General features: G+C 42.5%; 5 protein-coding genes and 1 long non-coding RNA gene across 9 annotated transcripts in view; 2 read left to right on the top strand and 4 right to left on the bottom strand.

Annotated features, from left to right (window-relative positions):
* LOC118241310 (uncharacterized) overlaps positions 1–27,500 on the top strand; it is a 451,150-nt gene that overhangs the window by 191,807 nt on the left and 231,843 nt on the right. The window lies entirely within an intron of this gene.
* The window catches only part of LOC118241328 (NACHT, LRR and PYD domains-containing protein 3-like), a 235,683-nt gene that overhangs the window by 103,801 nt on the left and 104,382 nt on the right, over positions 1–27,500 (bottom strand). The gene's annotated exons all lie outside the window — the stretch shown is intronic.
* On the bottom strand, positions 3,858–6,587 carry LOC145658706 (myb-binding protein 1A-like protein). Its single transcript, XM_081717347.1, has 5 exons — positions 6,525–6,587; positions 6,092–6,205; positions 5,537–5,635; positions 5,227–5,351; positions 3,858–4,633 (listed from the first exon to the last, which is right to left on the bottom strand). The coding sequence occupies exons 1-5, from the start codon at positions 6,582–6,584 to the stop codon at positions 4,312–4,314; spliced, it is 720 nt and encodes a 239-aa protein (XP_081573473.1). The 5' UTR covers positions 6,585–6,587; the 3' UTR covers positions 3,858–4,311.
* LOC145658757 (uncharacterized) lies at positions 14,167–18,084 on the bottom strand. Of its 3 annotated transcripts, XM_081718108.1 has the most exons (4): positions 16,609–18,084; positions 16,071–16,477; positions 15,718–15,966; positions 14,167–15,627 (listed from the first exon to the last, which is right to left on the bottom strand). In XM_081718108.1, exon 4 carries the CDS (start codon positions 15,555–15,557, stop codon positions 15,051–15,053), a length of 507 nt encoding a protein of 168 aa, XP_081574234.1. In that variant the 5' UTR covers positions 15,558–15,627; positions 15,718–15,966; positions 16,071–16,477; positions 16,609–18,084; the 3' UTR covers positions 14,167–15,050. The 3 variants fall into 3 exon arrangements, with proteins under 3 accessions (XP_081574234.1, XP_081574182.1, XP_081574265.1); XM_081718056.1 differs by lacking the exon at positions 16,609–18,084 and having other exon boundaries at positions 16,071–16,554; XM_081718139.1 differs by lacking the exon at positions 16,609–18,084 and having other exon boundaries at positions 15,718–16,554.
* Positions 19,537–23,167, bottom strand: LOC145657860 (uncharacterized). The gene is made up of 3 exons (XM_081714197.1): positions 22,318–23,167; positions 21,768–22,222; positions 19,537–20,717 (listed from the first exon to the last, which is right to left on the bottom strand). Exons 1-3 carry the CDS (start codon positions 22,786–22,788, stop codon positions 20,588–20,590), a joined length of 1,056 nt encoding a protein of 351 aa, XP_081570323.1. The 5' UTR covers positions 22,789–23,167; the 3' UTR covers positions 19,537–20,587.
* Positions 20,859–23,637, top strand: LOC113569338 (uncharacterized). 2 transcript variants are annotated; one of them, XR_014124929.1, is made up of 4 exons: positions 20,859–21,613; positions 21,720–22,767; positions 23,163–23,304; positions 23,510–23,637. It is a non-coding gene; the product is annotated as an uncharacterized LOC113569338 (long non-coding RNA). The 2 variants fall into 2 exon arrangements; XR_014124925.1 differs by lacking the exon at positions 23,510–23,637 and having other exon boundaries at positions 20,861–21,509; positions 23,163–23,300.

The raw sequence follows: 27,500 nt of genomic DNA, 5'->3' as shown, positions 1-27,500 counted from the left end.
CTAGAGAAGGGAGAGACTACAGGAACTCCAGCGGGTAAGTAGAGGGCGGAGCACATGTCAATCACTTTCAACTGAAGCCAATTACACAACCGATTTCTGATGTCAGTCATTTTTATTAAGCCAATCAGCAGCCAAAGTTACCTGTCCGTCATTTTTCTGCAGCCAATGGAGTCACAGTCCCTCCTACACGGACTTGTTTTGCGGCTGCGCTGAGAGTAAATCTCCACTATGTCGGTACGATGAAACACTTCGGAACTTCACATACCGCTTTGTAGATCTAACTTACAGATGATTGTAATTTAGACAGATAATCAGCCTCACAATTAGCATGTAAGTGTGTGGACGTCCATGGCATGTTGTGCACATGACAAAGAATCATCATAATGGCTGAATGTTGGGAATGAGTGTGTGTGTGTATTTCAAGTATTGTGGAAAAATAATTTGTTTGCCTGTATTTGGTACATCAGAAAAGTGCGTTATATAATAATAACAACAACAACAACACTTTTCATTATTAACAAAAATATACTATGAATAATCACTTTAAATTCATGCAACAGCACAACTAATAATTAGTTTTTTACATTTGGTGTGTAATTTTTCAGAGAAGCAAACTTTATTTAAATTACTTTAGATACAGTCACATTAGATACAATCACATAACATTAATACATAATACTCTACATTAAGACAAATATATGAGTCCTAAATAAGCAGATTATTTGTATATTAAACACAGAATTCATAGAACACAGAACACATAGAACACAGAGAACACAGAACACATAGAACACACAGAACACATAGAACACACAGAACACACAGAACACACAGAACACATAGAACACACAGAACACATAGAACACACAGAACACAGAACACATAGAACACATAGATCACAGCCTAACAGTAGTAGAATAGCAGTAAATGTGTATTAGCGTTGCATTAAATGCCTTGCAGAGGAGATAAAGATACAAGACAACAGTAAGAATAAATAACAGCTGGATCACTGCAGTGCTCTTACATTAGAAGAAGGAACCAAACAGGTTCCTTCTTCTAATGGATGGATGATATAGTGGATGGATGATATAGTAAGTGATAAAGCAACAGTGTTGTCGACTGCAGTATAACCAGGTTAACCTCTTCTGTTTGGGATTTTCCAACTCATAGCCTACTAGTCTAATATGCTACTTCAGTACATTAAGTGGAAAAAAATCAAGCTTCATTCAGACACTTCTCACAACACACTCAAACCATTGTTAGGCACAAAAGAGAGTTATGCAAGGATTCTAGATCTGAAAACCCAAATCACCTCTATACTCAAATTTAATTTACTGTATAGGAAAACTCATCACACCCCATATAAGTCTTCAGATGTTCCCTCTAAAAACTGTTAAAGGGGCAGTTACACAAACACATCACTACTCCTCCTTAGATGGCCATATCACATTTATAAACCACTACTAAACACATATTTTCAACTGGGCTACTCATGTTGTTGAATAAAAAGTGATTGACAACATACCTCCTGATCATCTTTTGCTATCAGAGCTTGAACAGCTTCCATCAGGTCACAAGTTCAGAACACCTGCTGTAGGAATGAAACACAGTGAGCTGTCCTTTGTCTCCACACTTTTACCTGTTCATCATGGCAACCACTTTTACCTGTCACCATGGCAGCTCCTGTTACTATGGCAAAACTAGATAGCTTATGCTTTGTGTTTTTTTCTTTTCTCAAATTTGTATCAAATTTTAGAATTAGAATTGTGAAATAAAAATTACTCATTTGCATTTTTTTTGGAGCCGTTTTACTCGGGATCTGTAGAACTTGCTTTGTGGAGGATAATGGCTTGTTTTCTTACCCCTTTTTTAATTAACATGTGCCCTCTCAATAAAGTTGTCCGCATCTGTCCCTGGCTCACGAGAGCACTCTGGTTAGTCCCTTGTCGTTCCTAGATTTTTTCCACATTCCAATAATTTTATTAAGTACACTTTAAATAGAAAATAAGATGCAGACTCTGGAAATAATTGAATTAATTGCTGGTCCCATCTTTATTCTGAGCTCAATGTTACAAACGAGGCAAAGTCTGGAATATGTCCAACAATCACACAACAAATTTTTATACAGTTTCAGAAGTGATTACGTAATCACCCACCTTCTTTATATACTAGTGTTTGAAATCTCCACCACTATGTTCAAACATACATTATTTAGTATATGCAAATTGGGATGCATCATTATGTAAATTAAAGCTTGACACCATTACATCCCATTGGAAGATTTTCGTTTTATTTAAACAAAGATGATCTCTGCTCACACCACTAAACACGTGCAAGATAAAGTTGTAGGTAAGTATCAACCTGCCCTTGTGGCAAGATAACAAACCTTGCTTAGCCACAGAACTCTCAAAGAGGCTTTCAAGTCTTTTAAAAACACATCTTTTCCCATCACTAATGAAGTTATTTTTCACAGGAACAGTCCAGAGTGATCTGCCTTAGACTTCCACAGGGGTCTTGAAATCACCTGCATCAGAGCCTCTGTACTGCACCTACAGACTCAAAGGCCTCTGACCTTAAGACAATCCAGAAACATTATTCCTCTTTACATAAACACAGTCTTGCACCTGTTAGAGAACTTCAAAGCTTATTATAATCAGATCACAGAAAAATGTGTGACCTTTCTTTATCACATACAGTTTATATGAGAGAGAGAGAGAGAGAGAGAGAGAGAGAGAGAGAGAGAGAGAGAGAACGAACTATTATCTGTGTGTGTGTTGGAAAGAAACAAAATGCCTCAAAACACTAGTCCAAGAGCTAAACCCCCTGGTTAGTATTGGTTCTCTAGTCCAAGAGCTCTCCTGGTTAGGTGTGTGGCGTAACAGCGATGTAGCACAGTGTAAAGAATTCCACTGTCACAAGATCCCAGGAGAGTTCAAACTACAGTAGTGTGAAAAAGTGTTTGCTCCCTTCCTAGCTTATATCTTTATAACCTCCTCCAGACTCATAGATCTTGATCACTTTGCATCTCAGGTGCTCCTGCATTTCTTTAGATTGCAGCATGCCATCTAGCTTGTGAGAAACCTTTAGTCTTCTTCACTTTGTCAGGCAGGTCCTATTTAAGTGATTTATTGATTGCAAACAGGTGTGGCAGTAATTAGGCCTGGGTGTGGCTAGAGAAATTAAACTCAGCTTTCCAAAGATATGATAAACCAGGAGTTATCACAGTAGGCAATCACTTTTTCACACAGGGCCATGTAGGTTTGGATTCTTTGTTCTCTTAATAATAAAAACTGCATTTTGTGTTTACTTGTGTTAGCATGGCCAAAGCTCTCCGATACCCCATGAACAGGGGATTTTCTTTCCTTTAGCACCAGTTCTGAGCCTGAGAGCTGCCAACTGAAAACCTCCAAATGGGATCAATGAAACTATGAGTGGGACTTGCAGTTTAGATCACTCATCCTAAATCCAATTTTCAGCAGTAACCACTGACCAGGCCTTTGAAGCCCTCCGTGATGTTTTACACCACACTTAAAACCCTTACAGTGTCCAACAAGCTCAGATAGGTGTGATGGAAAGGTGTCCACATACTTGTAGACATACAGTGTATGTGTGCAACACCCATAAACACTGCCAAGGGGCTTTTAGGTACATTCAGAATATAATTTCTCAGTACAGTGAGGTCTTTAGGGCACAGTCAGATTATAACACGTCTCAGTACAGAGGTGTTTTGGGTACACTCAGAATATAATGCGTCTCATGTGTATGTAACAGCATTCTGACAAGTCAGTATCTTACCAACAATTAATTGTTACATTTATCTTCAAAATAAAATACCTTTAATGGCATATTTTGCTTTTACAAAGAGGCGTTAATTTCAAAATGATGTATATGATTTTTACATATAATGATGTAAAAATGATGTATATTTCTACTCAGAGAAAACACACTTCAAATGCCTGAGGTGATGACTGTACATATATATTCTCTGTACCTGCCCTTTATTTACCCCTCTACACAGAGCCAGGTTTGGAGCCCAGGCCTTAGTCCCTGATGGATCATTTTAACACCAGTGTCCATCAGCCCTGCTGCTTCAGCTGGAGATCTCAGTGGAAGAACTCCAGGAGCAGGAGGTGGGTCTAACACTCTAGGGTAGTAGATCTCCAGAAGTAGGGGGTGAGGCTAAACTCTGCTGGGAGACAGATCTCCAGGAGCAGGGTTGGTGTGCACTGGTCTACACAGGTCCATCCCAGAGTCTTTGTCCTGCTTCCCTGGTCAGTCCCTGTGTGTCCCTCACTCAGTGCTGACCTGCTCTCACTCCCGGCCTCTCTGCTTCTTGCTCTGTGGCTGTTGAGCTTTGGCCTTTTTAACAGGAGGCGGAGTCTGTGTCTCCTCTCCTCCCTGCACTTTCCTCTTCTTGTTCTTTTTCTTCTTCTTCTTCTTCTTCTTCCCCCCTTCCACCCCTCCCCCTGCAGTTGCCGGGGCGACTGTAGTGTCCATTCCCTCCAGTATGGTGGGCTTCTTGCGGTTTTTGCGTTTCTTGCTCTCGGGGAGGAACCCTTTCTTCTTCTTCTTTGGAGCCTCCTGCTCCACCTGCTCTGCTGCTGCTTTTTTCACCTTCTCCACTCGGGGCTTCCTGAGAAGACCAGGAGATGAAGATCAGACACAACAAACCCAAGGAGACCAGGAGACAAAGATCAGACACAACAAACCCAAGGAGACCAGAAGACAAAGATCAGACACAACAAACCCAAGGAGACCAGGAGACAAAGATCAGACACAACAAACCCAAGGAGACCAGGAGACGAAGATCAGACACAACAAACCCAAGGAGACCAGGAGACAAAGATCAGACACAACAAACCCAAGGAGACCAGGAGACAAAGATCAGACACAACAAACCCAAGGAGACCAGAAGACAAAGATCAGACACAACAAACCCAAGGAGACCAGGAGACAAAGATCAGACACAACAAACCCAAGGAGACCAGGAGACAAAGATCAGACACAACAAACCCAAGGAGACCAGGAGACAAAGATCAGATGGAGGCCCACAAACATCCATTTATGAGCAGACATTGTGATGAGGGGACAGCAGAGCTGACTGGTTATGATGACCAGCTGGGTTCATGGTTAACCTCCGCTTATCAGTCCTCATTACTGATATCTGAGGCTCCGTTGCTCAGACTGTGACAATTATGAGTGAGTGCAGCTGTACGTGTAACTCACTGAATGTTGAAGAGTTTCATCACACTCCAGTACGTGTCTTCTAGCTGCCCGGCCTTCTGCAGACTCCCCTCAGAATTCATGGACCTCAGAACATTCCGGAGAGAGTCCAGATTCACCTCCACCTTCTGATCAGAACAACAGACTTTTAGCCTTGCCACTACAGACATAATTAAAACATAATGAAAACAACTATGCTACAGCAACTGGGCAAATAAGGCCAGTGTGATAAAATCTAGAAAAAGCTAGAGTGGAATCACGAGTGTTTCTAGAATGCTCAGTCTAGAGTAAGACATAGGCAACGTTTCTGTACCTGACTGTGAACCGTTTTGACCAGGAAGTGGCAGAGTTTCAGGGCCTTCACCATCTTCCCATAAACTGCCTTGTTCTTGCACTCTGTGTGCTGGAGACTCTGGAGGAAACAGAACAGACGCCAAACTGATTCAGCTCAGAGTGACGAGCCCACAGTGGGGGCGACACCACCACCATCTCTGCAGCCTGAGAGCCCAGTCCAAGTATTACACACCCAACAGTTCTTACTCAGCCTAACAGGCATTAATTTCACTTATGAGCGCATTAATACACACATACACACACAATTATGTGACAGCAGAGTGAATTAAACTGATTATGGAAACCAGTTCATGTTGGCACAGTGTCAGCCTACTACGTCCAGATTAACATTGCTGTGAAGTGTTCTGAGTCAGTGTCACATCCAACCCACCTGATCCTGTTTAACAACTCACTTCATAAGACCAGGATCACCTGGACCAGGTGTGTAAGGTACAGCTGAACTTTCATATTTTTCAGCCTTTATCTGTTGGAGACGGTCTTACAATGTACTCTATGCATTTGACCTGGACTCTACCTGCTGGAGCTGGTCTGCTGTTGTCTGGCAGAGTTCAGTCCACTGGGCTGTAGTCATCAGCTGCTTCACCTCTTTAGACTGCAGAGCTCTCAGAACCATCACACACGCCTGGCCCTGCAACAGCCAATCAAAGCCATACAGAGTGTTATACAGCTATTCATAACCATCCAGAGGAATAAGGAACCAATCAAATCCTTCCAGTGGGTTAAGCAGCCAATCATAGGACAAGTAAGGCCCTGAAAACGCTAACGCAAACATGAAAGGAGAAGGATGTTAATTTTTACAACCAAAACTGACAGCATTGGTCCATAAAACCTTTTATTACAGGAAATGAACAACCAATAAGAAAAACACAAGTATAAAGACATCAATACCACTGTTGCTAATGTAGCCAGCAGGGCTCGATTAGGTCCAGAGTGTGAGGAGGATTTACCTGCTGATGTTCTCTCACTGCCCCGGCGATGTTCTCTACTGCAGTGTCCACCAGATTCATACACAGAACCTTTAAAACACATCAGGTCAACAGCACTGTTCAGCACTGGCTAAGGTGGCTAACCGACTAAACTACTGGTGTTATGTAGAGCATTAAACCTGCTGTGTAACATTCTACAAGCTCCATCACGAACAGACACAAGTTTACAATTATACTACAGTAACTCAACAATGAGACCAGAATAGATTGAATTCTGTAATGATTCTGTAGGTACCAAATTTGAACAAATGTTTGTTTCTGTATGTTTTAAGCATGTGCTGAATTTGTATGTCATTATGTGTGGTACACGTTTGTATGTGAGGCTGTGTGTGTGTTCGTTCTCTCACAGGGAATCTGTTGAAGACGCTGATGAACATGTCTCCTGTGAGGGGGCTTTTTCGGCGAGTCATAAAGGACACAAGGGCGTTTCTGAAACAGGAAGTCACTCTGGCTACGTCTACCTTACCCATGATCCTCTCCTGCATGCATACATACACAACAACAAAATCAACATCATCGCACCAGCTGGACCAGCACACACACACAGGAGCAGTGTGTGGGTGTGTTATACTACACCTGTGTGGCAGGAATGTGTGCTGTATCTGTTTCCTTCATCACACCCCTCAACACTTTAACCAGATAGAGTGTAGCAGAGAGAGACACACACACATACCCACACACACAGTATGAATCACAACCATCTAAACTGGCTGAGTTTTCCTGTGTTCATTTCATGGTTCACTTTTGCCTGCACCACTTCACTCTGAGAAGCAGCACAGTGAACAGCATCATCTGTTGCGGATGAGCTGAGACACAATGGCACCATAAGGACCAGAAGGATATGAGCTGTATACAAGACTTCATGTATAAACAAATGAACAGAATTAGGAGCTGCTGTTCTGTAAGCAGAGTTTAGTTCCAGCTCCACTCCACGAGATCTACTGCCCTGCAGACTCTAATTGCAAGTATCTCTACATGATTTACACATACATTAACCCACCATAAACAGTCATTAATGAAATATGACAAAAAATCTTAGGTGTTTTTCTGGCATAACTCCCACAATAGCCACCATAGTGCACTATAAATTCTCTCTCTTTTCTAACTCTCAACTACATGAACAATACAATCTGCAATACCTAGCATCAGTTTCTGATTGGCTGTGTGTAAGTAAATCAGGCTGTTCCTCAAAGATGCATAAGTTTATGTAGAGATTTAGGTTGTGCTGCTTCTCTCAACGAACCACCTAACCTTTCAAGCACTCTGCCATTTCTGTTTCCATGTCTTTATTTCTGCCTTGAACCTAAACTATTTACACAGCTATTACGGACAGGTCTACCAGCCATATCTGATACCATACTATATGGGATCAGTACAGAATCGACGAGACAAATTAAACTGAAGTCATACTCTCATCATAACATGCCTGTGACAGTGCAGTTAGCAAAAAGCTGTTTTATTACATACACACCTACAGGCTGTCTGATTCCATACTGTACAGAAGTTTTATGCTTGCATTTTATCAGTGATGAAAGTGTTAGTCTGGAAAAAAGGTGAAAAATTAAAGCCAGCCTCAACCTCATTGGTCTGTGTGATCATTTGTGTGTTGTGATTGGCTAGTCATCATTTTGTTTCCTGTTTACATTAGTTGGTCCATTTCTTCTTCCTTTCTCTTTGTCCTGAATGTGTTTTATTTGGAGTATGTGATGTGCTTTGATATGAATTTGTAACAGTTTTAGGAAGACTGACGTCGCTGCTGTTGTAAACCAGACAGCTCCACAACCTTGATCTCTGACTTATGTCCTTTGTTCTGATGTGTGGGTGTATCCGTGTTGCTCAATTCACCGTGTGGTTTGCTTGCTCATATTTAAGATTTTAGATGCCTCTATCCTTTCTTGAATAACAATTCATAATTTGATGTGCATTTTATAGAGCTTCAAGTAGTGCTATATAGTGACATTTAACAGGATATTGCCATCCCATTACTCCAAATTCCCACAGTAAAAATAACTTGGTCATTCTAAAAGTAACTATGTAAGAGAGTGTATTTCAAGAATTTAGTGGATTATTTGATAATTTGATCTGTTTATTTGATAAAGATTCAATATGTGCAAAGAGACATTTTACACAAGCTTGCCATCCCAATACTCTACATTCCTGCAGTAAAAACACTGCAATGTCATATTTTGAATATGTTGCAAAGTGTTTTCCAAGAATATCACAGAGTGAATTGATTATTGGCTTTGTGGTTTTTTATATCATTTAAAAAATATACTATAGTGAACTGATCATCTATTTGCACAATATTGCTCAATATTTTATCCAACTTCCTAAGAAAGTGATCTTTATAAATGTAGTGGATTTAACAGAAAAAATGTTTGAATTTCCAAAAAATAAGACTTTTCTCTACAAACACTTTAACACACACTTCCTTTAGGTGCATTAGACCCGAGATATGTTTAATTAAGCTGAAGAACATGTTTATTTTAGATTTTCATTGTGTGAACTAAAGGAGCGAGAAACTTCCTCTACAGATGATGACAAGATGGAGGTTCGTGCCAAGCCTTCAGTGCAGACTCACCGGAAACCTGCTGAAACTTGTGACTTGTGGTTTCCATTTCTGCTTTTCTGCTCAGTTCCACAGCGGGTTTGTGGTCTTGTATCTAAGACAGTAATGTCACTCTATAGAATTCCTTAGACAGAGAGCTGTTTGACACCAGAGTGTTGACTAGCTGATATGTTTACAAATAAATAAACCCACCAAAGTGGTGGGTAGCTAGTTAATATGTTTACAAATAAATAAACCCACCAAAGTGGTGAGTAGCTGATATGTTTACAAATAAATAAACCAAACAGAGTGGTGAGTAGCTAATATGTTTACGAATGAAACATTGGCTTGGGATTTGGTCAGCTAACGCTAGCTAACCTACGGGCTACTCTGAACACTGATGTCTGATTTATTGAATGCCTTTTTAAACTCCACTTTCTTAATCTTTTTCAGTTCCTGTATCCACCTTCTCTTCAGTAAAGGGGAATCTTCATGACGATGCTACTCTCCCCTGCACTCAGATGTGTTCTGGTCTGGTCACATGGACTGTGTTTGATAAACAACTTGACATTCTGGATCAGTGTAACCAGACATTCTGTCAGTCAAAGGAGGGATTTTACATGTCATATGATCAGTACCTGAAGGAAGCTCCTCAGCATCACTGATGTTGATTACACTAAGAGGAACTGGTACACCTGTGAATGTGATGGTGTAGACATCTGTGATATGGGTCTATGGATAGAGGGTAAGGGTTTGTTCTCTCAGTCTTTGCTAACGAACCCTTAATGATTTAGTTTTAATAGTATGTATTACATTTGAGCCCCTTTAAAGTTACTGATGGTTTTTCTTTTCAGCATTTATTTCTTCAGTTCAGATCAAGCCCATTGAAAATCTGGTGCTGGATTTGCCCATATCAGAGTCAGTGGAGATTATTTATAACAGCACAGGTGCAGCTGCTCCCTCTAGTGGACAAATCTGCACAGTGGCTGGACACTCACTGAAGTGTGAACCTGAATACACTCAGAGAGCATCGCTCATCTCTGCTGTTGAGCTGAGAGGAACCGCACCATCTGATAGTGGATCATTTACATCATCAGAGACACTAAGAATGAAGAGATTATTCAAACATAAACAGTTACTGTGGAAGGTAAGTGTAGTTATTGTGATTTTAATGTTATCTAGAATTACTTTATGTTGGGAAGGAGGGTGTGAGTAGTGTCAGTAACTTTTCATGCACATCTGTGGTTCAGTATTAGTTTGACTATAAATGCCGGGATCATGCAAACAGTGTGAACTGAGTGTAATAGTTTGAGGTCTTGGTCTTAATTGAGGTGCTGTTTATTGAAGCATATCCCCACTAAAGCATGTGATGTTCACTGGACTCTTTGAGGTGGATTCTCAGATGGACACTCTTAGATCCAGCCATTGATGTTTTACGGCACTTTGTGTGATGCCTGCTTACTGATACCAAAACAATTATGAGTGATTGAGTGATGAGTGAGAATTCAAGTGTCTGTATTTATGAATGTATGGAAACAGGGATGTCAGGAGGGTGGCCAATCGTTACAGTGTGTGTATGTCCAGCAATGGTTTGTGGTCTGTCCTGGTCTTAACCTCCTCCCCTTCCTCTGCACTGGTGCACTCCCCCAGGGGGCTGTGGTTTCTGATAGAGAGAACACTGTAAATTCGCTGATGCTTCTCATCAGTCTGTGTGTGATTTGAGTGTAAAAGCTGATTTCTGTCTGTAAAGTGTCCTTGAGTTTGCGAAAGGTGCTAAATAAATGTAGCCGACTAATAATAATATTTTATTTCTAGTGTGGTTTATGTGTTTTTTTAGTTTGGCCTTGTCTGCTCCTGAAGCTCAATCCCTCTACATCCGACCCTCAATAAATCAACAAACACTTCACCCTCAGTATCACTGTTCAAGTATCTCAGTGCTGTAGCACCTGAAGCCCAGACCAGGTGATAACACAGGGAAGGGCAAGACACCCCATATGCCATCATAAGTATAATCCCATAATCCATTATAATCTTGTTTTTAGAGGGAAACAAGGAGAGGAGTTGTGATAATGTAGTTCATGTAGTTCTCAATAACTGAATTATAACTCCAGTCTGTTAAAGAATGGCATCTTGTCATCTTAACAAACTCTGGTAGTGTGATTTGTTTAAAAAAACAATCAGTAAACTCCTGCATGGATAAACTTTATTGTGTCATGAAGGTGGTTTCTGACTATTTTTTCTGTGTGTGAGTTGCAGAAGTCCAGCTGTATCAGAGCTCCACAGTGACGGTGTTGACGGTGCTCCTGGCTCTCATGGGGGCGGAGCTTCTGGCAGCAGGTCTGTTGATTGTGCAGCTGAGGACAAAAATCAGCAGTGAATGGAGACTGTAACCATGACAACAGAGGAGTTAATATGAATGGACTAAACCACTCAGATGAAGAGCAGAGGTGATCTCCCAATAATAACCATGAGGAAGTCTGAGAGATGATAAATGATTTGGCTCTCTTGTATACACACACACACACACACACACACACACACACACACACACACACACACACACACACACATGTATGTACCCACACTGCCTTTCTGTGTACCATTCAGGGGTCAGAGGTCAGTGTATGTTCAGTCATACCTGATCAGAGTTTTATCACATTAGCACTCCTGAACTCACCTGGTAGAGCAGGTACGTTAAGATACATCTCCAGAATCATGGTCTGATCCTCAGAGAGCACACATGTCATACTGATGAATATGTATCAGTCACTATAAGACCATCTGCCCAGTACTGTAAATGTAATGGAAAGATGTTTATGTAAAAATGTAATATAAAGATGTTTATGTAAATATTACTATGAGAGCCTGTGATGTAATTTAATGCACATGTAAATACTTTACACAAAAGTCAAGGAAAAACAGGCAGTTTTGCTTGTAGCATCTTTACATTTTTGTTGCCAATTATCAACATTTTTTATTAAAGTTTCAAGGCTCAGTATCAAAATAAATGGTTGCAATGGGAGGATGGAGGGATTAATGAAAGGAGAGGAGAGAAGGAGAAGGAGTTCACAGACGAGTGCTGTTGGTGTAATATGCAGTTTGGAGCTTGAGGTCCATTGATGGGTCTCTTTGCCAAGCCTGGTGGCTGTAGCCTTCAAGTTCAGGGAGATAAAATGTCATCAGTACAAAATGCAATTTTCTGCCAGGAGTTGCTTAATGTTTATCTTTAAAAATTACAAATTTTATTTTTTGTTCTTCTGTCAGCACTACTCTGAGCCAAAGATGTTTTAAACTTTGCTCATGAATATTAATGAGGTATTTATGCTCTGTGCCTCTGTAAAGCCAACCTCTTTCCTTGCAGTGCCTTATGGGTAAAAACCGGCCATGTGTTTTATTTATTTATTTTTTAATCTCAGACATATAATGTAATGCTGTTTATTTTTAAATACAAGAAGAAATCATATTTTATGGCACTTCTTTTGTTTAAATGTATTACTGTATTTTGATACCTGATGCATTGTTACCAAAATATCTTTTAAATACATCTATGGTCTGTTTATCTCTAATTTTCCCCTTTGAAACTGCTGATTACAGTCTGATTTGATATTTTTGATATTTTGAATAAGTAAATGTTAACATAGCATTACTGCTAATAAGTTTGAACACAAACTTATTGCAACAACGGACTCAAAATGAATACTTTGATTAATGATGATTGAGGCATTTGAAGTGTTTGATCATTTGGGGGTGTCTATGGAAATGATACCTGTAAAATAGATGTTATTTCTTAACAAATATTAGCAAGTAAAAACAACACACTAAAAGAAAAAAACATTTTGATCAGTGGATTTATGTTAAAGGACCAACTAGATAAAAGTGTAATTTTGCTCCAAGTATTGATTTAAAACTCAATGATACTATTTCAGATGCAAAGAACTTAATCACATTCATACTAGAATAATTGGATACATTTTTTCTAAGATGACTTGGAAGGCGGGGATCAGGAGTTGAGTCTGTCCGACTGGGAGGCTGATTTAAGGGGATCAATGAACTGGAGAGACTTGGTGGTGTGTATTTTTTCATTTATGTATTTATTTTCATATCTTATTTTCTTAGGTAAGTAATATATGTATGAAACTCTGGTAAAGAGTGTCTGCCAAACATTATAAATGTAATCTGTATAAGTGTGAATGTAATGTTTAGCATTGCTTCATAAAGTTGGTATTGCAAATAATTCTTGAATCACTCTCAATTAGTTACATAGCTGCTTGATGTGGAGTGTAAAGGAACCTTTGTCTTGAGAGGTCCTAAGCCAGCTGATTCTTGCAGTAGTCATTGACTAATTTATATGTCTTCTACTGTGTCAGACTGTAACACCGCCTCACCAGACCCGCACTCCTTCAGATACTGGTACAGTGCTCATGCAGCCTACTTCCAGGTACTCTGAAAAGTCCGACCCTCATGATACTAGCATAGAATATCAGTAAACTGTGTGCGCAATGGTTGGGGGCCAATCTTCTCTGTGGCCAGTCCGGGGCCCCGGGGCCCCTCCGGAGCCGCTTCGGCCCCCCCTTGGCCCTTCCGGAGGCGCCCGAGCCCATCCGCGCCGTCCCCGGCCTTCCCGGACGCACGGTTCACCCAGAACCCAGAATCTGCCCAAATTCCTGGCCTGGTGACCTCTGTGACCTCTCTGGCAAGGAGGCGGGACTATGGCGATAGAGGGTCAGCTGTTGTTTTGCATATTAAGTAGCCATGTGCAGTTGAGCATGCATGTCAAGTAGCTGTGTTTCATGCTGTTAGACTGGCTTTTCAATATCTTCTATCTGTTTGTAATTATATTCACTTAAGATTAAGATTAAAAATTTGAAGATTAAGATTAAAAATCCAGACATTTCACAGAATGTCAGTTTCATTGGCTTACGCATTTCTAATGGTTTTCCGCGTTTTAAAAAATATCTCCCACTAATATATATAGTTAAAATTGCATGTTCATTTAAGAATAAGATTAATAAAGTTGACTTAATTGAATGTTATTTCCTACACAGTAAACCGAACTGTTTGAATAGTTGTTTATTGTTCATGAAATAAATAATATCAATCAAAATAAGTGCATCATTTGTGAGATTTTGGTAATGAGACACAAAGTTATTTATTCACTTTCTTAAAGTAGTTTAAATCGGTGCCCATTCACTTCGTGCAACAGAATATACAATAAATCTGTGCTCATTCACTTTGTGAAGTACAAAGCACAAGAAATCAGTGCTCGTTCATTTTTTGAAGTACAAAGCAGAATAACTGAGACTTAAAATAGAGTGCAAGTCATTGCTCATTCACGCTGTGAAGTACAAAGCAGAATAAGTCAGTGCTGCTTCACTTTGTGAAGTATAACAGTATTAAACGGTGCTGCTTCACTTTGTGAAGTATAACAGTATTAAACGGTGCTGCTTCACTTTGTGAAGTATAACAGTATTAAACGGTGCTGCTTCACTTTGTGAAGTATAACAGTATTAAACGGTGCTGCTTCACTTTGTGAAGTATAACAGTATTAAACGGTGCTGCTTCACTTTGTGAAGTATAACAGTATTAAACGGTGCTGCTTCACTTTGTGAAGTATAACAGTATTAAACGGTGCTGCTTCACTTTGTGAAGTATAACAGTATTAAACGGTGCTGCTTCACTTTGTGAAGTATAACAGTATTAAACAGTGCTGCTTCACTTTGTGAAGTATAACAGTATTAAACAGTGCTGCTTCACTTTGTGAAGTATAACAGTATTAAACAGTTCTGCTCACTTTGTGAAGTACAAATGATTATGAACAACACACAGAATAAATAATTAAAATAGAAATAAATATACACACAGAATAAATAATTAAAGCAGGAATACATATAAAACTATGTACAAGTATGAACAATGGGGTGAGTGGGGTGGTCAGCAGATCACTGACCCTGTCCAGCATCTCCTCTCTTCATCTCTTCCATCCACTGCTCCACAGTCTTCCCACCTGCCGCCGTGCAGAAGTGCAGCCCGTGAAACCTGCTGTGGCCAAACTCTTTAGTTTTAGGTTGGCCACACTGCTTGCAGGCGTAGTGCTCATGCTCGCGTCGCTTCGTGGGGACGGCCTGTCCATCCGCAGCGGCGGCGGCGGCAGCAGCGGCCTCGGCCTCTGCCTTTTTCTTCCAACGCCACGCCGTGGTCCGGGGCACTTTGGGCCCGGCCGGCGCGGCAGGGGCAGCAGGAGTGGCGGCGGTGGCAGAAGCCGTGTCGGCTTCCGGACCGGAGCTCGTCGGGGTCTCCCCGGGAGGAAGAGGAGGTTGGCCTCGGACGCGCTGAGAAGCCTGCCCAGACGCATCCTGCTGGATGTTAAAGTCAAAGGCAGGGTGCCCGTGAGTCGGACGCTCCGGGAGCTTACTCAGCGTGGGAGGGAAGGGTTCCGGGGCCACCATCGGAGTGCTGGACTGGCCAACGCTGAGGTGCAGAACATCCTGTTCCTGCTTTTTCTTCCTGGCGTTGTACCTGTAACAAAAACAGCAGCACAACCTATTAGTACTCAGCCTGTATAGTCCACAGTGCCAAAAAGGTCAATATAAAACCCCCTAAACTCACCACTGGGTCAGTGTCCGCTGATTCAACTCAAAAAGTTGAATACGGGTCCGGGTCACGAGGCCGGGGCTGCCGAGGACTACGTCCCTGATGACGCCGTAGTCCCTCAAGACGGCAGCCCACCTGTTCACCCTGACGCCGGCGACGGTCTGACCGGCCGGGTGAAGCCGACAAAGTGCCAGGCACACGGCCTCCACCAGGCGGCTGATGCTGGGCTACTGAACAGAACCACTGTCTTGTCCAAGGAAGCAGCTGTGAAGATACAAAAGGACAGAGGCAGACAGCATCAGTTCATGACGCAGCTACAAGTCAAACTATAGGGCTAAAAGGAAACATTGGATTACTGAGACTCTTACCACCACTGTGAGACTGTGTTCCAGCAACACCAGAGGTCTTAGAGTGGCTGCTTGTAAACCTGTGATGTGGTGGGTAAACACCACCGCCCTCGTCACTCGGGCAGTTTTTCTGTCCACCCTCTGCTGTGTCACAAAGGCCTGGTGACGCAGCTCCACCAGACTGTTGGCAGGTTGACTACGTGATGGTAGCCCTACATGAAAAAGCCCTACAGCTGGTGACTGTCCGTGGTGACACCTGCCGCGAACTCTCTCATGAAGTGCCACACGTCCAGCCTGACGACTCGTGGAACAGGCTGCTGCCTTGATCTTGCCCACGCCACTGCTGTCTGTGCCTGTACAGCGAGGTCACACTGTTCCCCAGAGTGCGACCCCGCATCAGGAAAACGACCTCCTTATCGCAGGACAGCCTAAAGAACGCCAACACAATCACAGATCAACCAGCAGGTCACACATTATTCCATCACAAAATCTCTCTCTCACACACACACACACACACACACACACACACACATCAGTGTCACATACAGCGAACACTTACAATGAACGCGGTACTACGCTGCATGTCCGCAATACAATACAGCAACACACACGGTCGATCTGGAGTTGTAAAGCAGCACTGCAGACGAGCCACTGCAGACGAGCACGCAAACCACCTGCTCACATTTCATCAGTCATTTTAATGCCATCTAGCCAGACAGATGGTCGGACACCCGCTATTTCGCACATAAACCACCGGCCGAGCGAGCCGCTAATCGGGCCCATGAAATGTCACGTTTACAGTACATTCCCGAGGTAGGTAGACGGGGAATAAAAGCCAGGTAAAGAAAAAGAGCGTAAAACGTCTGAAAAACGAACGGAAGGGAAACTTCCTTAGCCGTCGATACTTACCGCACGCCGTGAGAAGTGTGACAGTGTGACGAGCCGGCAACGGGATAGCAACGGGAGAGCCAATGAAAACTCGCCAATCCTACTGGAACAGGCCAATGAGAGGACGCGGGCCTTTTAGAACCATTTGGAACAGATTGGAACACCATCGGAACCGAAGTGGTAGCTCAGTGGTGAAGGTGCTTGATTTGTAATCAGAAGGTTGCTGATTCAAGCTCCACCACTGCTAAGTTCCTACTGTTGGGCCCCTGAGCCTCAATTGCCCAAGTTGTACTCAGTCGTAGTTGTAAGTAACTTTGGACAAAAAGTGTCAGTTAAATGCTGCTATAAAGGTAAATTCTGAAGGACAAACATACAAAAACAACCCACAAGAGCTTTGTGGTTAAATTATTACCTTGAATAATATTTATATTTTTTCCTGGTTGGAATGAAATAAAATTGAACCATTTTACTTGATAAGAAGGATTTGTAGGGTTTAAATATTATTCAAGACTGTGTTTGTAATATTCAGGACAATGGTGAGAAATTCCGGACCAAGCTCTACACGTAAGGCATTTCCCAGCTTTGGTGAGCAAAGCTCATATACAGCATACACACTCTCTACTATACACATATACTCAATAATTTTATGCATACATTTGCATAATTATGATTTCAATGTTACAGAGTAAAGTGTTAGGTGGTTGTTACTGTGCACTGAAACAAAATATGTAACCACACAAGTAAGGTCTGAGAGAAGTTTCCGTTAAAAATAGAGGCTGAATTGATATTCAGTGCCAATGCCAACTGTTCCAGAGAAAGAGACTCTAGAATGTGCATATTCTGCACACTACTCAAATTTGAAGGAAAGTTGTTTTGCAGGCTTTTCAGTTAGCTGTTTTACATATGATGTAGTTAGTTCTGGTGGATCCTGCAGTTTCTGGTGAAATTGGTGGAGGGCAGAGAGCTCATGTTCTAGCACTATTTCTTGCTGTTCAGAAAGCAGTTTGACAGAGACGTCTGAGATACCAGGGGATTTGCTGTTTAACACAATGGTGTCGATTTGGTTCAGAACAGTTAAGAAGATGAAAGCTCTGACCATTGAAGCTTTTTGTTTGTAGATTAGAGTAGATCTGGCTTATGTAGTGGTCTGGTTGGACAGTGGTTGAGTCAAGGCTGCTTCCATGGAAACGGCTCATTTAACAAATCTGCTGAAAAATGAAGAGCCTCCCTTTTAAGCCCTGTCCTTAGAACAAAAAGCTAAAGGAAGAATTGCAAATAGTCCCAGCATAACAAGTCTGTAGACAACACATAAATCACATGGATAAAATTAAAAACATAGTTGACAAACAGTAGCTCCACTTCAATACGTTTTACGTCACCTCCACATACAAACACACAGACACGCAATTCAGCACAACAACCAAGGCAGAGAAGTAACCACTAGTATCCCTCCCAACTGTCATTGGTAATATACATTCATAGAAACAGTCCTCAGTGTCCTCAATGTTGTCTTTCAACTCCAGTTTAAATGACCGTGACAGTTGTAGGGAAAATGTATGAATTAATATGTTGTTTAACACAAACTATGAAATAAACTGCTATATTGAATATTTTATTGGACAAATTTGTTGTGTGAATATTTTGCTATCTGATTATGTATCATTCCATGAAATATCTCTACCCATGAATTCATCATCATTATCTTATAGAATCTAAGTTTGTGATTGTGACAATCACATCTTTTAGAGCATGCACATGGAAAATATGTACGAGCTGTACAATTTGATAGATTGTTTACAAGACCGTTGCTTGTACACAGACACGGATAGCATCATCTTCAAAAGTCGTCAAGGTGATTGGATACCACCTTTGGGTGATTACCTGGGGGGGTCTTACAAATGAGTTGGACTGTGGTGATGAGATTGTAGAATTTGTCAGCTCGGGACCTAAAACATATGGGTATCGGACTCCCAAAGGTAAAACAACAATGAAAGCCAAGGGTATCACTTTAAACTATTCAAATGCTAAACTCGTAAACCTGAAATCTCTTGACAGAACCGGTTGACGAATGTGTGAAAAATGGTGAACAGACTAGAGTACTTACGACCACCCACAATCAAATTGTGAGAGATAAAAAGGGCTTTCTCTTCAAACACAAATCTCGAATTAAAAGATTCAGGATTGTTTAGGACAAACGTGTTTTGTTTCCCGATTTCAGGATTCTGCGTACGGGTATTAAGAATCTGATTGCATATAGGATTTGTATTTTTTTAGCATTATTGTAAAATGTCTGTAACTCAATGTTTAGATGCTAGAATGCAAATACCATTTTCATGTATCGTTTGTGGTCCTAGCAATAGCGGAAAATCTTTTTTCATCAAAACATTACTTGAAAATTGTAATGAGACGTTATCTAAAGTTGCTGATAACATTGTATGGTGTTCTACGTGTTGGCGACCTCTGTATGATGAGCTGATGAACAAAATAAACATTAGTTTTGTTCAGGGAATAGCAGAATCTTTGTGTGATGCTATCAAACTGCTTATAAAGGGTACGGCTACGCTAAGCAAGGGTAAGAGGAAACCTCCGGACTGATTAATAGCTTTTCTCTTTGCATCATTAGACGTTCTTTTATTAGCAAACAGTTTTATCCACTTTTTCAAAAGAAAAGATTAAAATCTCATCTATGACAATGAACTGTCTGCGTCCTCCGTTCCTTCTTCTGAGCTTTTCCATTACCACCACACAAGCCTCTCTCACTTTCTTAGACAATTCTGACAAGAAACTTGAGAAAACCTGAAGGGACATAATAGCGCTAAATTGAATAAATTATTTAATAAATGTATTTAAAACTTCCTTACTAAGATATTGAATGCACTCAGTAAAATTGTAAAGTTTATTTGTTAATTAAGTTAATTTGGTCATGTGAACTGTTCTGGTTATTTTACTTCTTATAATCAAACAATTTACTTGATTTGAATAAAACCAATTAACCTGCTTGTTACACATGGATTTTTGAGGTTGCACCATTCAAATATTTTTTACACTGCAGAAAGTGTCTAGATGTGCTGAACAAAAATCTGTTTGATTACAGTTCAAATGGCCACTCAGTTCACACTTGTATAAAGTAAGACATAGAAGCTTGTGTGTGTTTGCTGCTCCCACCTGTACACAGATGTCATCCATCTGAAGAGAGACACTGTAAACACTAAACACAGAGTTGTGTCTGACTGATCTCCTCGTCTGCCTTCCCCTACCATTCTACCTACCAGCCTACCATTCATAGCAGTCCCAGCAGTCGCTGTTGTGTAGTTTCATTTTGTGGTGACAGATCGCATTTCATCTTTCTTTGTAGTACTTTCTTATTTTACAGCCACTTTTTTCATTTTAAATGTTTTCTTTTTGATTTCTTGCCCTCCATCAACTTCCTCAGTTTCTTCTACATTTTGGCCCAATAAAACCGGATGCGTCCCCTTCACATTTGTTATACTGGAATTGATGGCTTTCCAGATTATCATCGAGCGTACCAGCCTTTAAACTTAACAATACAATGAGTAATGCATATAAATATGTTTATATATCGTGCATGCTTATAGTCAGCAGACACATTCATATTTTCTGGACAAACAGCTCTTTGTGAATATAACCCATCAACAGTAAAGGTGGAGCGTTCGTGGACGTTGGAGTTCATTCAGGTGTGCGCATCTAATGAGGAGACGCCGGTTCAGGTGTGTTGGAGTCGGATGACAGTGGAGATCAGCACAGCACCTGACACTCGTCCTCAGTACACAAAGAAGAAGAGAGTTCACAGTTCAGAGAGAAAACCAGGGCAAACACCATCATCACAAAACAAAACAGCCAAGCCACTGGAGAGGAATAAAGCTGGAGAGGTTGGAACAGGTCGATGCTGTGCTGTACTGTAGCTGCAGAGTAAACCAGCGTTAGCTACAAACCAACACTAGCAGACGTGTTTCAGTAGCTTTCTTGGACACTAACATTAGTGGGTTATGCTTGAACAACGCCATGGTGCTTCACCGTCTTTATGAGCTTTAGTACATTTTATTCAGTATGAGCGGAATCTGAACACATCCGCTTTGTGAGACGACTGAAAGAAAGCTGTCGCACGTTAGCCAACTAGCTAGTGAACTAGCGCGACTGGAAAAGCTGCCGAGCACCAGCTGACTGTCTGCGGATTACAGTGCAGATCAGCACAGCCGCTTTCTCCTGTTGTTTGAAGTTTAGCTCTTCGATTCGTTTGCTGTAGGTCTTTATCTGGCTTTTATTCCCCGTCTACGTACGTCAAGAATGTAAAAGTGAGATTTAAGGGGCGAAATTAGCAGCCACACCCGAGCGACCGAGCTAGCTCGCTAAATCGCTCGCTCGTCTCGGTCATTTCTGTGTAAAACACAGAGTGTCTGACTAGATGACATTAACATGGATGATTAAATGCGCCCAGCTAGCTTGTATGCACGTCTGGAGTGGTGCTTTACAACTCGAGGTTGACCGTATTGATGTATGTGTGTGTTGTCTGTTGTCTGTATTGCAGATGCGCAGCGGTCTACCGCGTTCATTGTAAGTGTTCACTAAGCAAACCACGACGTGTCGGTACTGATCTGTATGTGGCACTGCTGTGTGTGTTCGTCTTTCTACAGTTTGGGTATTGACCAACAATTCAAGTAAGCAGCCTGTCAAAGTTTTATGTGTGCGCATGTCGTCTTTTGTCTCCGCAGACGTGCGTGCACACGATGTTTGTCTCTTCCTCTCTTGTTTCCTTTTGGACAGAATGGATTACAAGCCTGCATTTAATCGAGAGACCTCCGGCGAGCTCACCCTCCAGCCTTCGCCCGAGGCCGTGGAGCAGTCCAACGCCTACAAGCGGCGGCCGGCTCCGTCTTGGGCTTGGAGCACCGAGAGGATGAGGGAGGAGGCCAAGGACCATGTGATGGAGAGCAGGGGATGACCCCAGGAACGCCTGGCTGGTGCTGAGCGAGAACACAGTCCAGTGCGGGCCGTACCGGGGTCAAACATTTAAATGGCTGCTGACCCACAACATGGGATACGCGGTCATGGTGTTGGCGGCCCTTCAATGGGAGCACGAGGGTGAAGAGACTTTGATGTTGCCTGCTATGGTCAACAAGGACGCCCTGGTCCAGGACGCGAGCCTCTTTCCCGACGTAATGAGAGCCGTCGGGGAGCGCCGGACCAGGGACGGGTCCTCCTCTCCTGGGCGGGAGAAACAGCGTCTCGTCGGCTTCGGGGAACACCAGAGTGTCTCGTACAGGGACCTGTATGAGGGTAACACAGGGAGAAGAGGAGGCAGGTGCTGAATTCACGCATGACAAACACAGCAGCGTTGGAACGTGGAACGTTTTGCGGTTACGTGTGAGGTTTTGTTAATCCAGCCACGTCCAGCGGATCCGGCGGCAGACGGTGAGGCCTGGGAGCAAGATGGAGGCGCTGCAAAAGTACATCCAGGGCAGAGACGGGAAGGAGAGCGGCCGGACACAGACGTGCTCCGCAACCGTGGCGACCACCTCCCCATCTGTGCCTGCTCCGGCACCAGCAGCCCATCTTCCAGGGGCGTGCATGCGGGCGGGTGTGGGTGGATGACCGAGTCATTGAGTGCCTTTGAATGTGACTCCTTTCTGGTGTCTGAAGTTGCTCCTTGTTTCCATACACAGGCGTCTCCAGCCATTGGAGTTCCACAGCCAGCAGGCACACACAGGAGCCTTCCGATGCCGAGCTGCTGGCTGTGTCCATGGAACCGGACGCTGAAGATGAGTTGTCCTGCTGAATGGACTGAGTGAACTACACAAGTATAAAATAGAAGGTCTGTTTTGTTGTGATGCATTGTAACACAGCTATAACTTTATTTCACCCTGCACGGTCATTAATTCATTCTGCACTTAATCATTAAATCACTAAATGCATGTTTAGTGGTGCTGTTCTGTTTGCTGGCTAAAACTCATCTTCATTTCATCTGCTTATTTCATTAACATAGCTGCACATAATGACATAGATTTGCTTGACTCTGCTGTTGTCGTTGAGGGGTGGGTTGGAGTGAATCGCGCTTCAGTAGCACTCGATGCTTTTAGGCTTCAGTAGCTTTAGATACTTTCAGCTTCTTGGCTGTGTCAGTCGTCCCCAAAGGCTGATGTACACCCATGTTGTGACGTTAAGTGACATGTTTTGCCCTTTTCTAAGCTCATTAATGTGTTGTTCCAGCTTCCTCTTCCTCTGCTCCGGAGGTCCCTGCCCCACCCCAGCACTCCCTGCCGACGGCTGAACCAGAAAAGCAGCCTTCGCAAACGCAGCCAGTGCCCACTGCTGAGATGAGCAGCACCAGCCCCCCTCTGGTGCTTTTGTGGTAGGTTGAGGAAAACACCAAGCCCATGTTCACGATGCATCTGTTTGTTCGTTTAAGATGACCAGTGGGTCAGCCGGACGCTCTTCACCAGAGTGCAGTCTGGGAGGCCGGCACTGACCAAGAATCTGCGTCTGTGGTGGTCTCCTCCCGGACCCCGGCTGGTTTACGTGCAACCTCCGTCTTCGCCCGACGCGTTCTTCCACAGCGGACTGTTCCTGTGGATGCCGTACCGCATGTGGCCATTCAAGCTGCTGTGTGCGTAGCCCGAGTGCCGTCGGCTGGGCCGTAAGTCGACGGCCTGTGGGCTGTACAAGACCGTCCGGAGGGTTGTACAGGCTTCTGTGCGTCAGGCTCAAGAAGCTTCTGGCCCCGGGCACTGACCCCAGCACCATCGCCCGCCAGCTGCCCCCGATGGTGCCGCTGCCCACTCCAAAACGGCTGCTGCAAGGAGCAAATAGGATGTGGAGAAGGGGCACGAGAAAACATAAGATTTAATGAACATACAGTGATGACACATCTAACACCACACTAAACACCTTTCAAACACCAACAACATGTACTACAACACAAGAGACATACACACACAAGACGATCACACATAATACAGAACAGGTGGACGACATTTATTGTTCATCAAATAAATAATATCAAAGTAACAAGTGCATCTTTTGTAAGCATGTGTCTAATTACCAGCAAGTCGCAAACATGCTCATTCACTTTATTAAAGAACAAAGCAGTTTAAATAGGCGTCCATTCACTTTGTGCAACAGAATGCAAAATAAACTGCTGCCATTCACTTTGGGAAGTACAAAGCAGAATAAATGAGATGTAAAATACTGTAGAAATCAGAGCTCATTCACTTTGTGAAGTATAATATAGTATTAAACAGCTCATTCACATTGTGAAGTATAATATAGTATTAAACAGCTCATTCACTTTGTGAAGTATAATATAGTATTAAACAGCTCATTCACTTTGTGAAGTATAATATAGTATTAAACAGCTCATTCACTTTGTGAAGTATAATATAGTATTAAACAGCTCATTCACATTGTGAAGTATAATATAGTATTAAACAGCTCATTCACTTTGTGAAGTATAATATAGTATTAAACAGCTCATTCACTTTGTGAAGTATAATATAGTATTAAACAGCTCATTCACTTTGTGAAGTATAATACGGTATTAAACAGCTCATTCACTTTGTGAAGTATAATATAGTATTAATCAGCTCATTCACATTGTGAAGTATAATACAGTATTAAACAGCTCATTCACTTTGTGAAGTATAATATAGTATTAAACAGCTCATTCACTTTGTGAAGTATAATATAGTATTAAACAGCTCATTCACTTTGTGAAGTATAATATAGTATTAAACAGCTCATTCACTTTGTGAAGTATAATATAGTATTAAACAGTACTCATTCACTTTGTGAAGTATATAGTATTAAACAGCTCATTCACTTTGTGAAGTATAATATAGTATTAAACAGCTCATTCACTTTGTGAAGTATAGTATTAAACAGCTCATTCACTTTGTGAAGTATAATATAGTATTAAACAGCTCATTCACTTTGTGAAGTATAAGAGTATTAAACAGCTCATTCACATTGTGAAGTATAATATAGTATTAAACAGTACTCATTCACTTTGTGAAGTATAATACAGTATTAATCAGAGCTCATTCACTTTGTGAAGTATAATATAGTATTAAACAGCTCATTCACTTTATGAAGTATAATATAGTATTAAACAGCTCATTCACTTTGTGAAGTATAATATAGTATTAAACAGTACTCATTCACTTTGTGAAGCATAATATAGTATTAAACAGCTCATTCACATTGTGATGTATAATTCAGTATTAATCAGAGCTCATTCACAACACAGAACAAATACTTAAAGGAATAAATATGAAACTATATACCATGAGGTGAGTGGGCTGGTCAGCAGATCACTGACCCTGTCCAGCATCTCCTCTCTTCATCTCCTCCATCCACTGCTCCACGGTCTTCCCCACTGCTGTGGTTAAACTCCTTGGTCTTGGGCTGGCCACACTGTTGGCAGTCATGGTGCTCATGCTTGCACCACTTAGCAGGGACGGCCTGTCCATCAGCAGTGGTGGCAGTGGTCACCTCAGCCTCTGCCTTTCTTGTATTCACTACAGGGCACTTGGTCTTCTGGACCAGGGCTCGCCACGGTCTCACCGGGAGGAAGAGGCTGGCCTCGGACACGCCGAGAAGCCTGCCCAGATGCATCCGGCTGGATGTTCAAATCAAAGGCAGGGTGCCTGTGAGTCGGATGCTCCGGGGGCTTACTTACAAAATGCAGCACCGCTTGTTAGCCTGTATCACAGTGTCAATAAGATCCGGTAAACTCACCACTGGGTCAGTGTCTACTAATTCTCCAAAAGCTGAATACGGGTCTGGGCCATAAGACCAAGGCTGCCCAGGACTACGTCCCTGATGACACCGTAGTCCTTCATGATGGCAGCCCACATGTTCACCCTGATGCCAGCGATGGTCTGACCGGCCGGGTGAAGCCGACAAAGCACCAGGCGAACGGCCTCGACAAGGCGGCTGACGCTGGGCTGCTGAACAGAACCACTGCCTTGTCCAAGGAAGCAGCTGTGAAGATACAAAAGGACAGAGGCAGACAGCATCAGTTCATGACCCAGCTACAAGTCAAACTATAGGGCTAAAAGGAAACATTGGATTACTGAGACTCTTACCACCACTGTGAGACTGTGTTCCAGCAACACCAGAGGTCTTAGAGTGGCTGCTTGTAAACCTGTGATGTGGCGGGTAAACAACACCGCCCTCGTCACTCGGGCAGATTTTCTGTCCACCCTCTGCTGTGTCACAAAGGCCTGGTGACGCAGCTCCACCAGACTGTTGGCAGGTTGACTACGTGATGGTAGCCCTACATGAAAAGGCCCTACAGCTGGTGACTGTCCGTGGTGACACCTGCCGCGAACTCTCTCATGAAGTGCCACACGTCCAGCCTGCGACCAGCTGGTCCACTCGTGGAACAGGACGCTGCCTTGATCTTGCCCACGCTGGACCAGAAGTCACGGTCCACGTACAGGAGACAGGCATGCGCAAATCACACAAACATCCAACAGACAGACACGTGCCAAACACACAGACACACAAAACAAACACGCAATACAACAGACAGGCACATTCATAACACACACAACCAACAGACAGACACGTGCAGAACACACACACACACACATCCAACAGACAAGCACGTGCAAAACACACAAACACACACACACACACACACACACACACACACCCACAACAGACAGGCACACAAAACACACACACAATGCAACAGACAGACAAGCACAAAACACACACATCCAACAAACAGGCACGCATAAAACACACACACACACACACACACACACAACTGACCGACGTGCAAAACACACAAACAAAACTGGCAGGCACATTCAAAACAAACACATCCAACAGACACACACACAAAACACACACACAATACAACAAACAGGCACGCGCAAAACACACAATCATACAACAAACAGGAACGTGCAAAACACACATACACACACACAAACAAACAACAGACGTGCAAAACATGCACATACAGACAAACACATGCCAAACACACACACACAACAGACAGTCACGCACAAAACACACACACACACACACACACACACACACACAACAAACTGATGTGCAAAACACACACTCACACACACTTACACACACAACCATTTCACTACGAGTTATACTGTGTATGACTATGTATGTGACAAATAAACCAAACTTGAAACTTGAAACACACACAACAAACAGGCATTTGCAAAACACACGCACATCCAACAGAAAAGTAAACGCAAAACACACACACGCACAACAGACAGGCACGCATAAAACACACACACACACATCCAACAAACAGACATGTGCAAAACACACACATCCAACAGACAGGCACGCGCAAAACACATACACACACACAATACAACAGACAGGCACGTGCAAAACACACACACAATACAAGAGACAGCCACGCGCAAAACACACACAGACACACACACACACACACACAATATAACAGACAGGCATGTGCAAAACACACAAACAAACACACACATAAAACAGACAGGCACATGCAAAACACACAAACAAACACACACACAAAACAGACAATCA

The sequence above is a fragment of the Electrophorus electricus genome, chromosome 1, assembly GCF_041902795.1.
Source record: "Electrophorus electricus isolate QZ-2024a chromosome 1, ASM4190279v1, whole genome shotgun sequence".
NCBI lineage: Eukaryota > Metazoa > Chordata > Actinopteri > Gymnotiformes > Gymnotidae > Electrophorus > Electrophorus electricus.
This window is presented reverse-complemented; position numbering and strand designations above follow the sequence as displayed.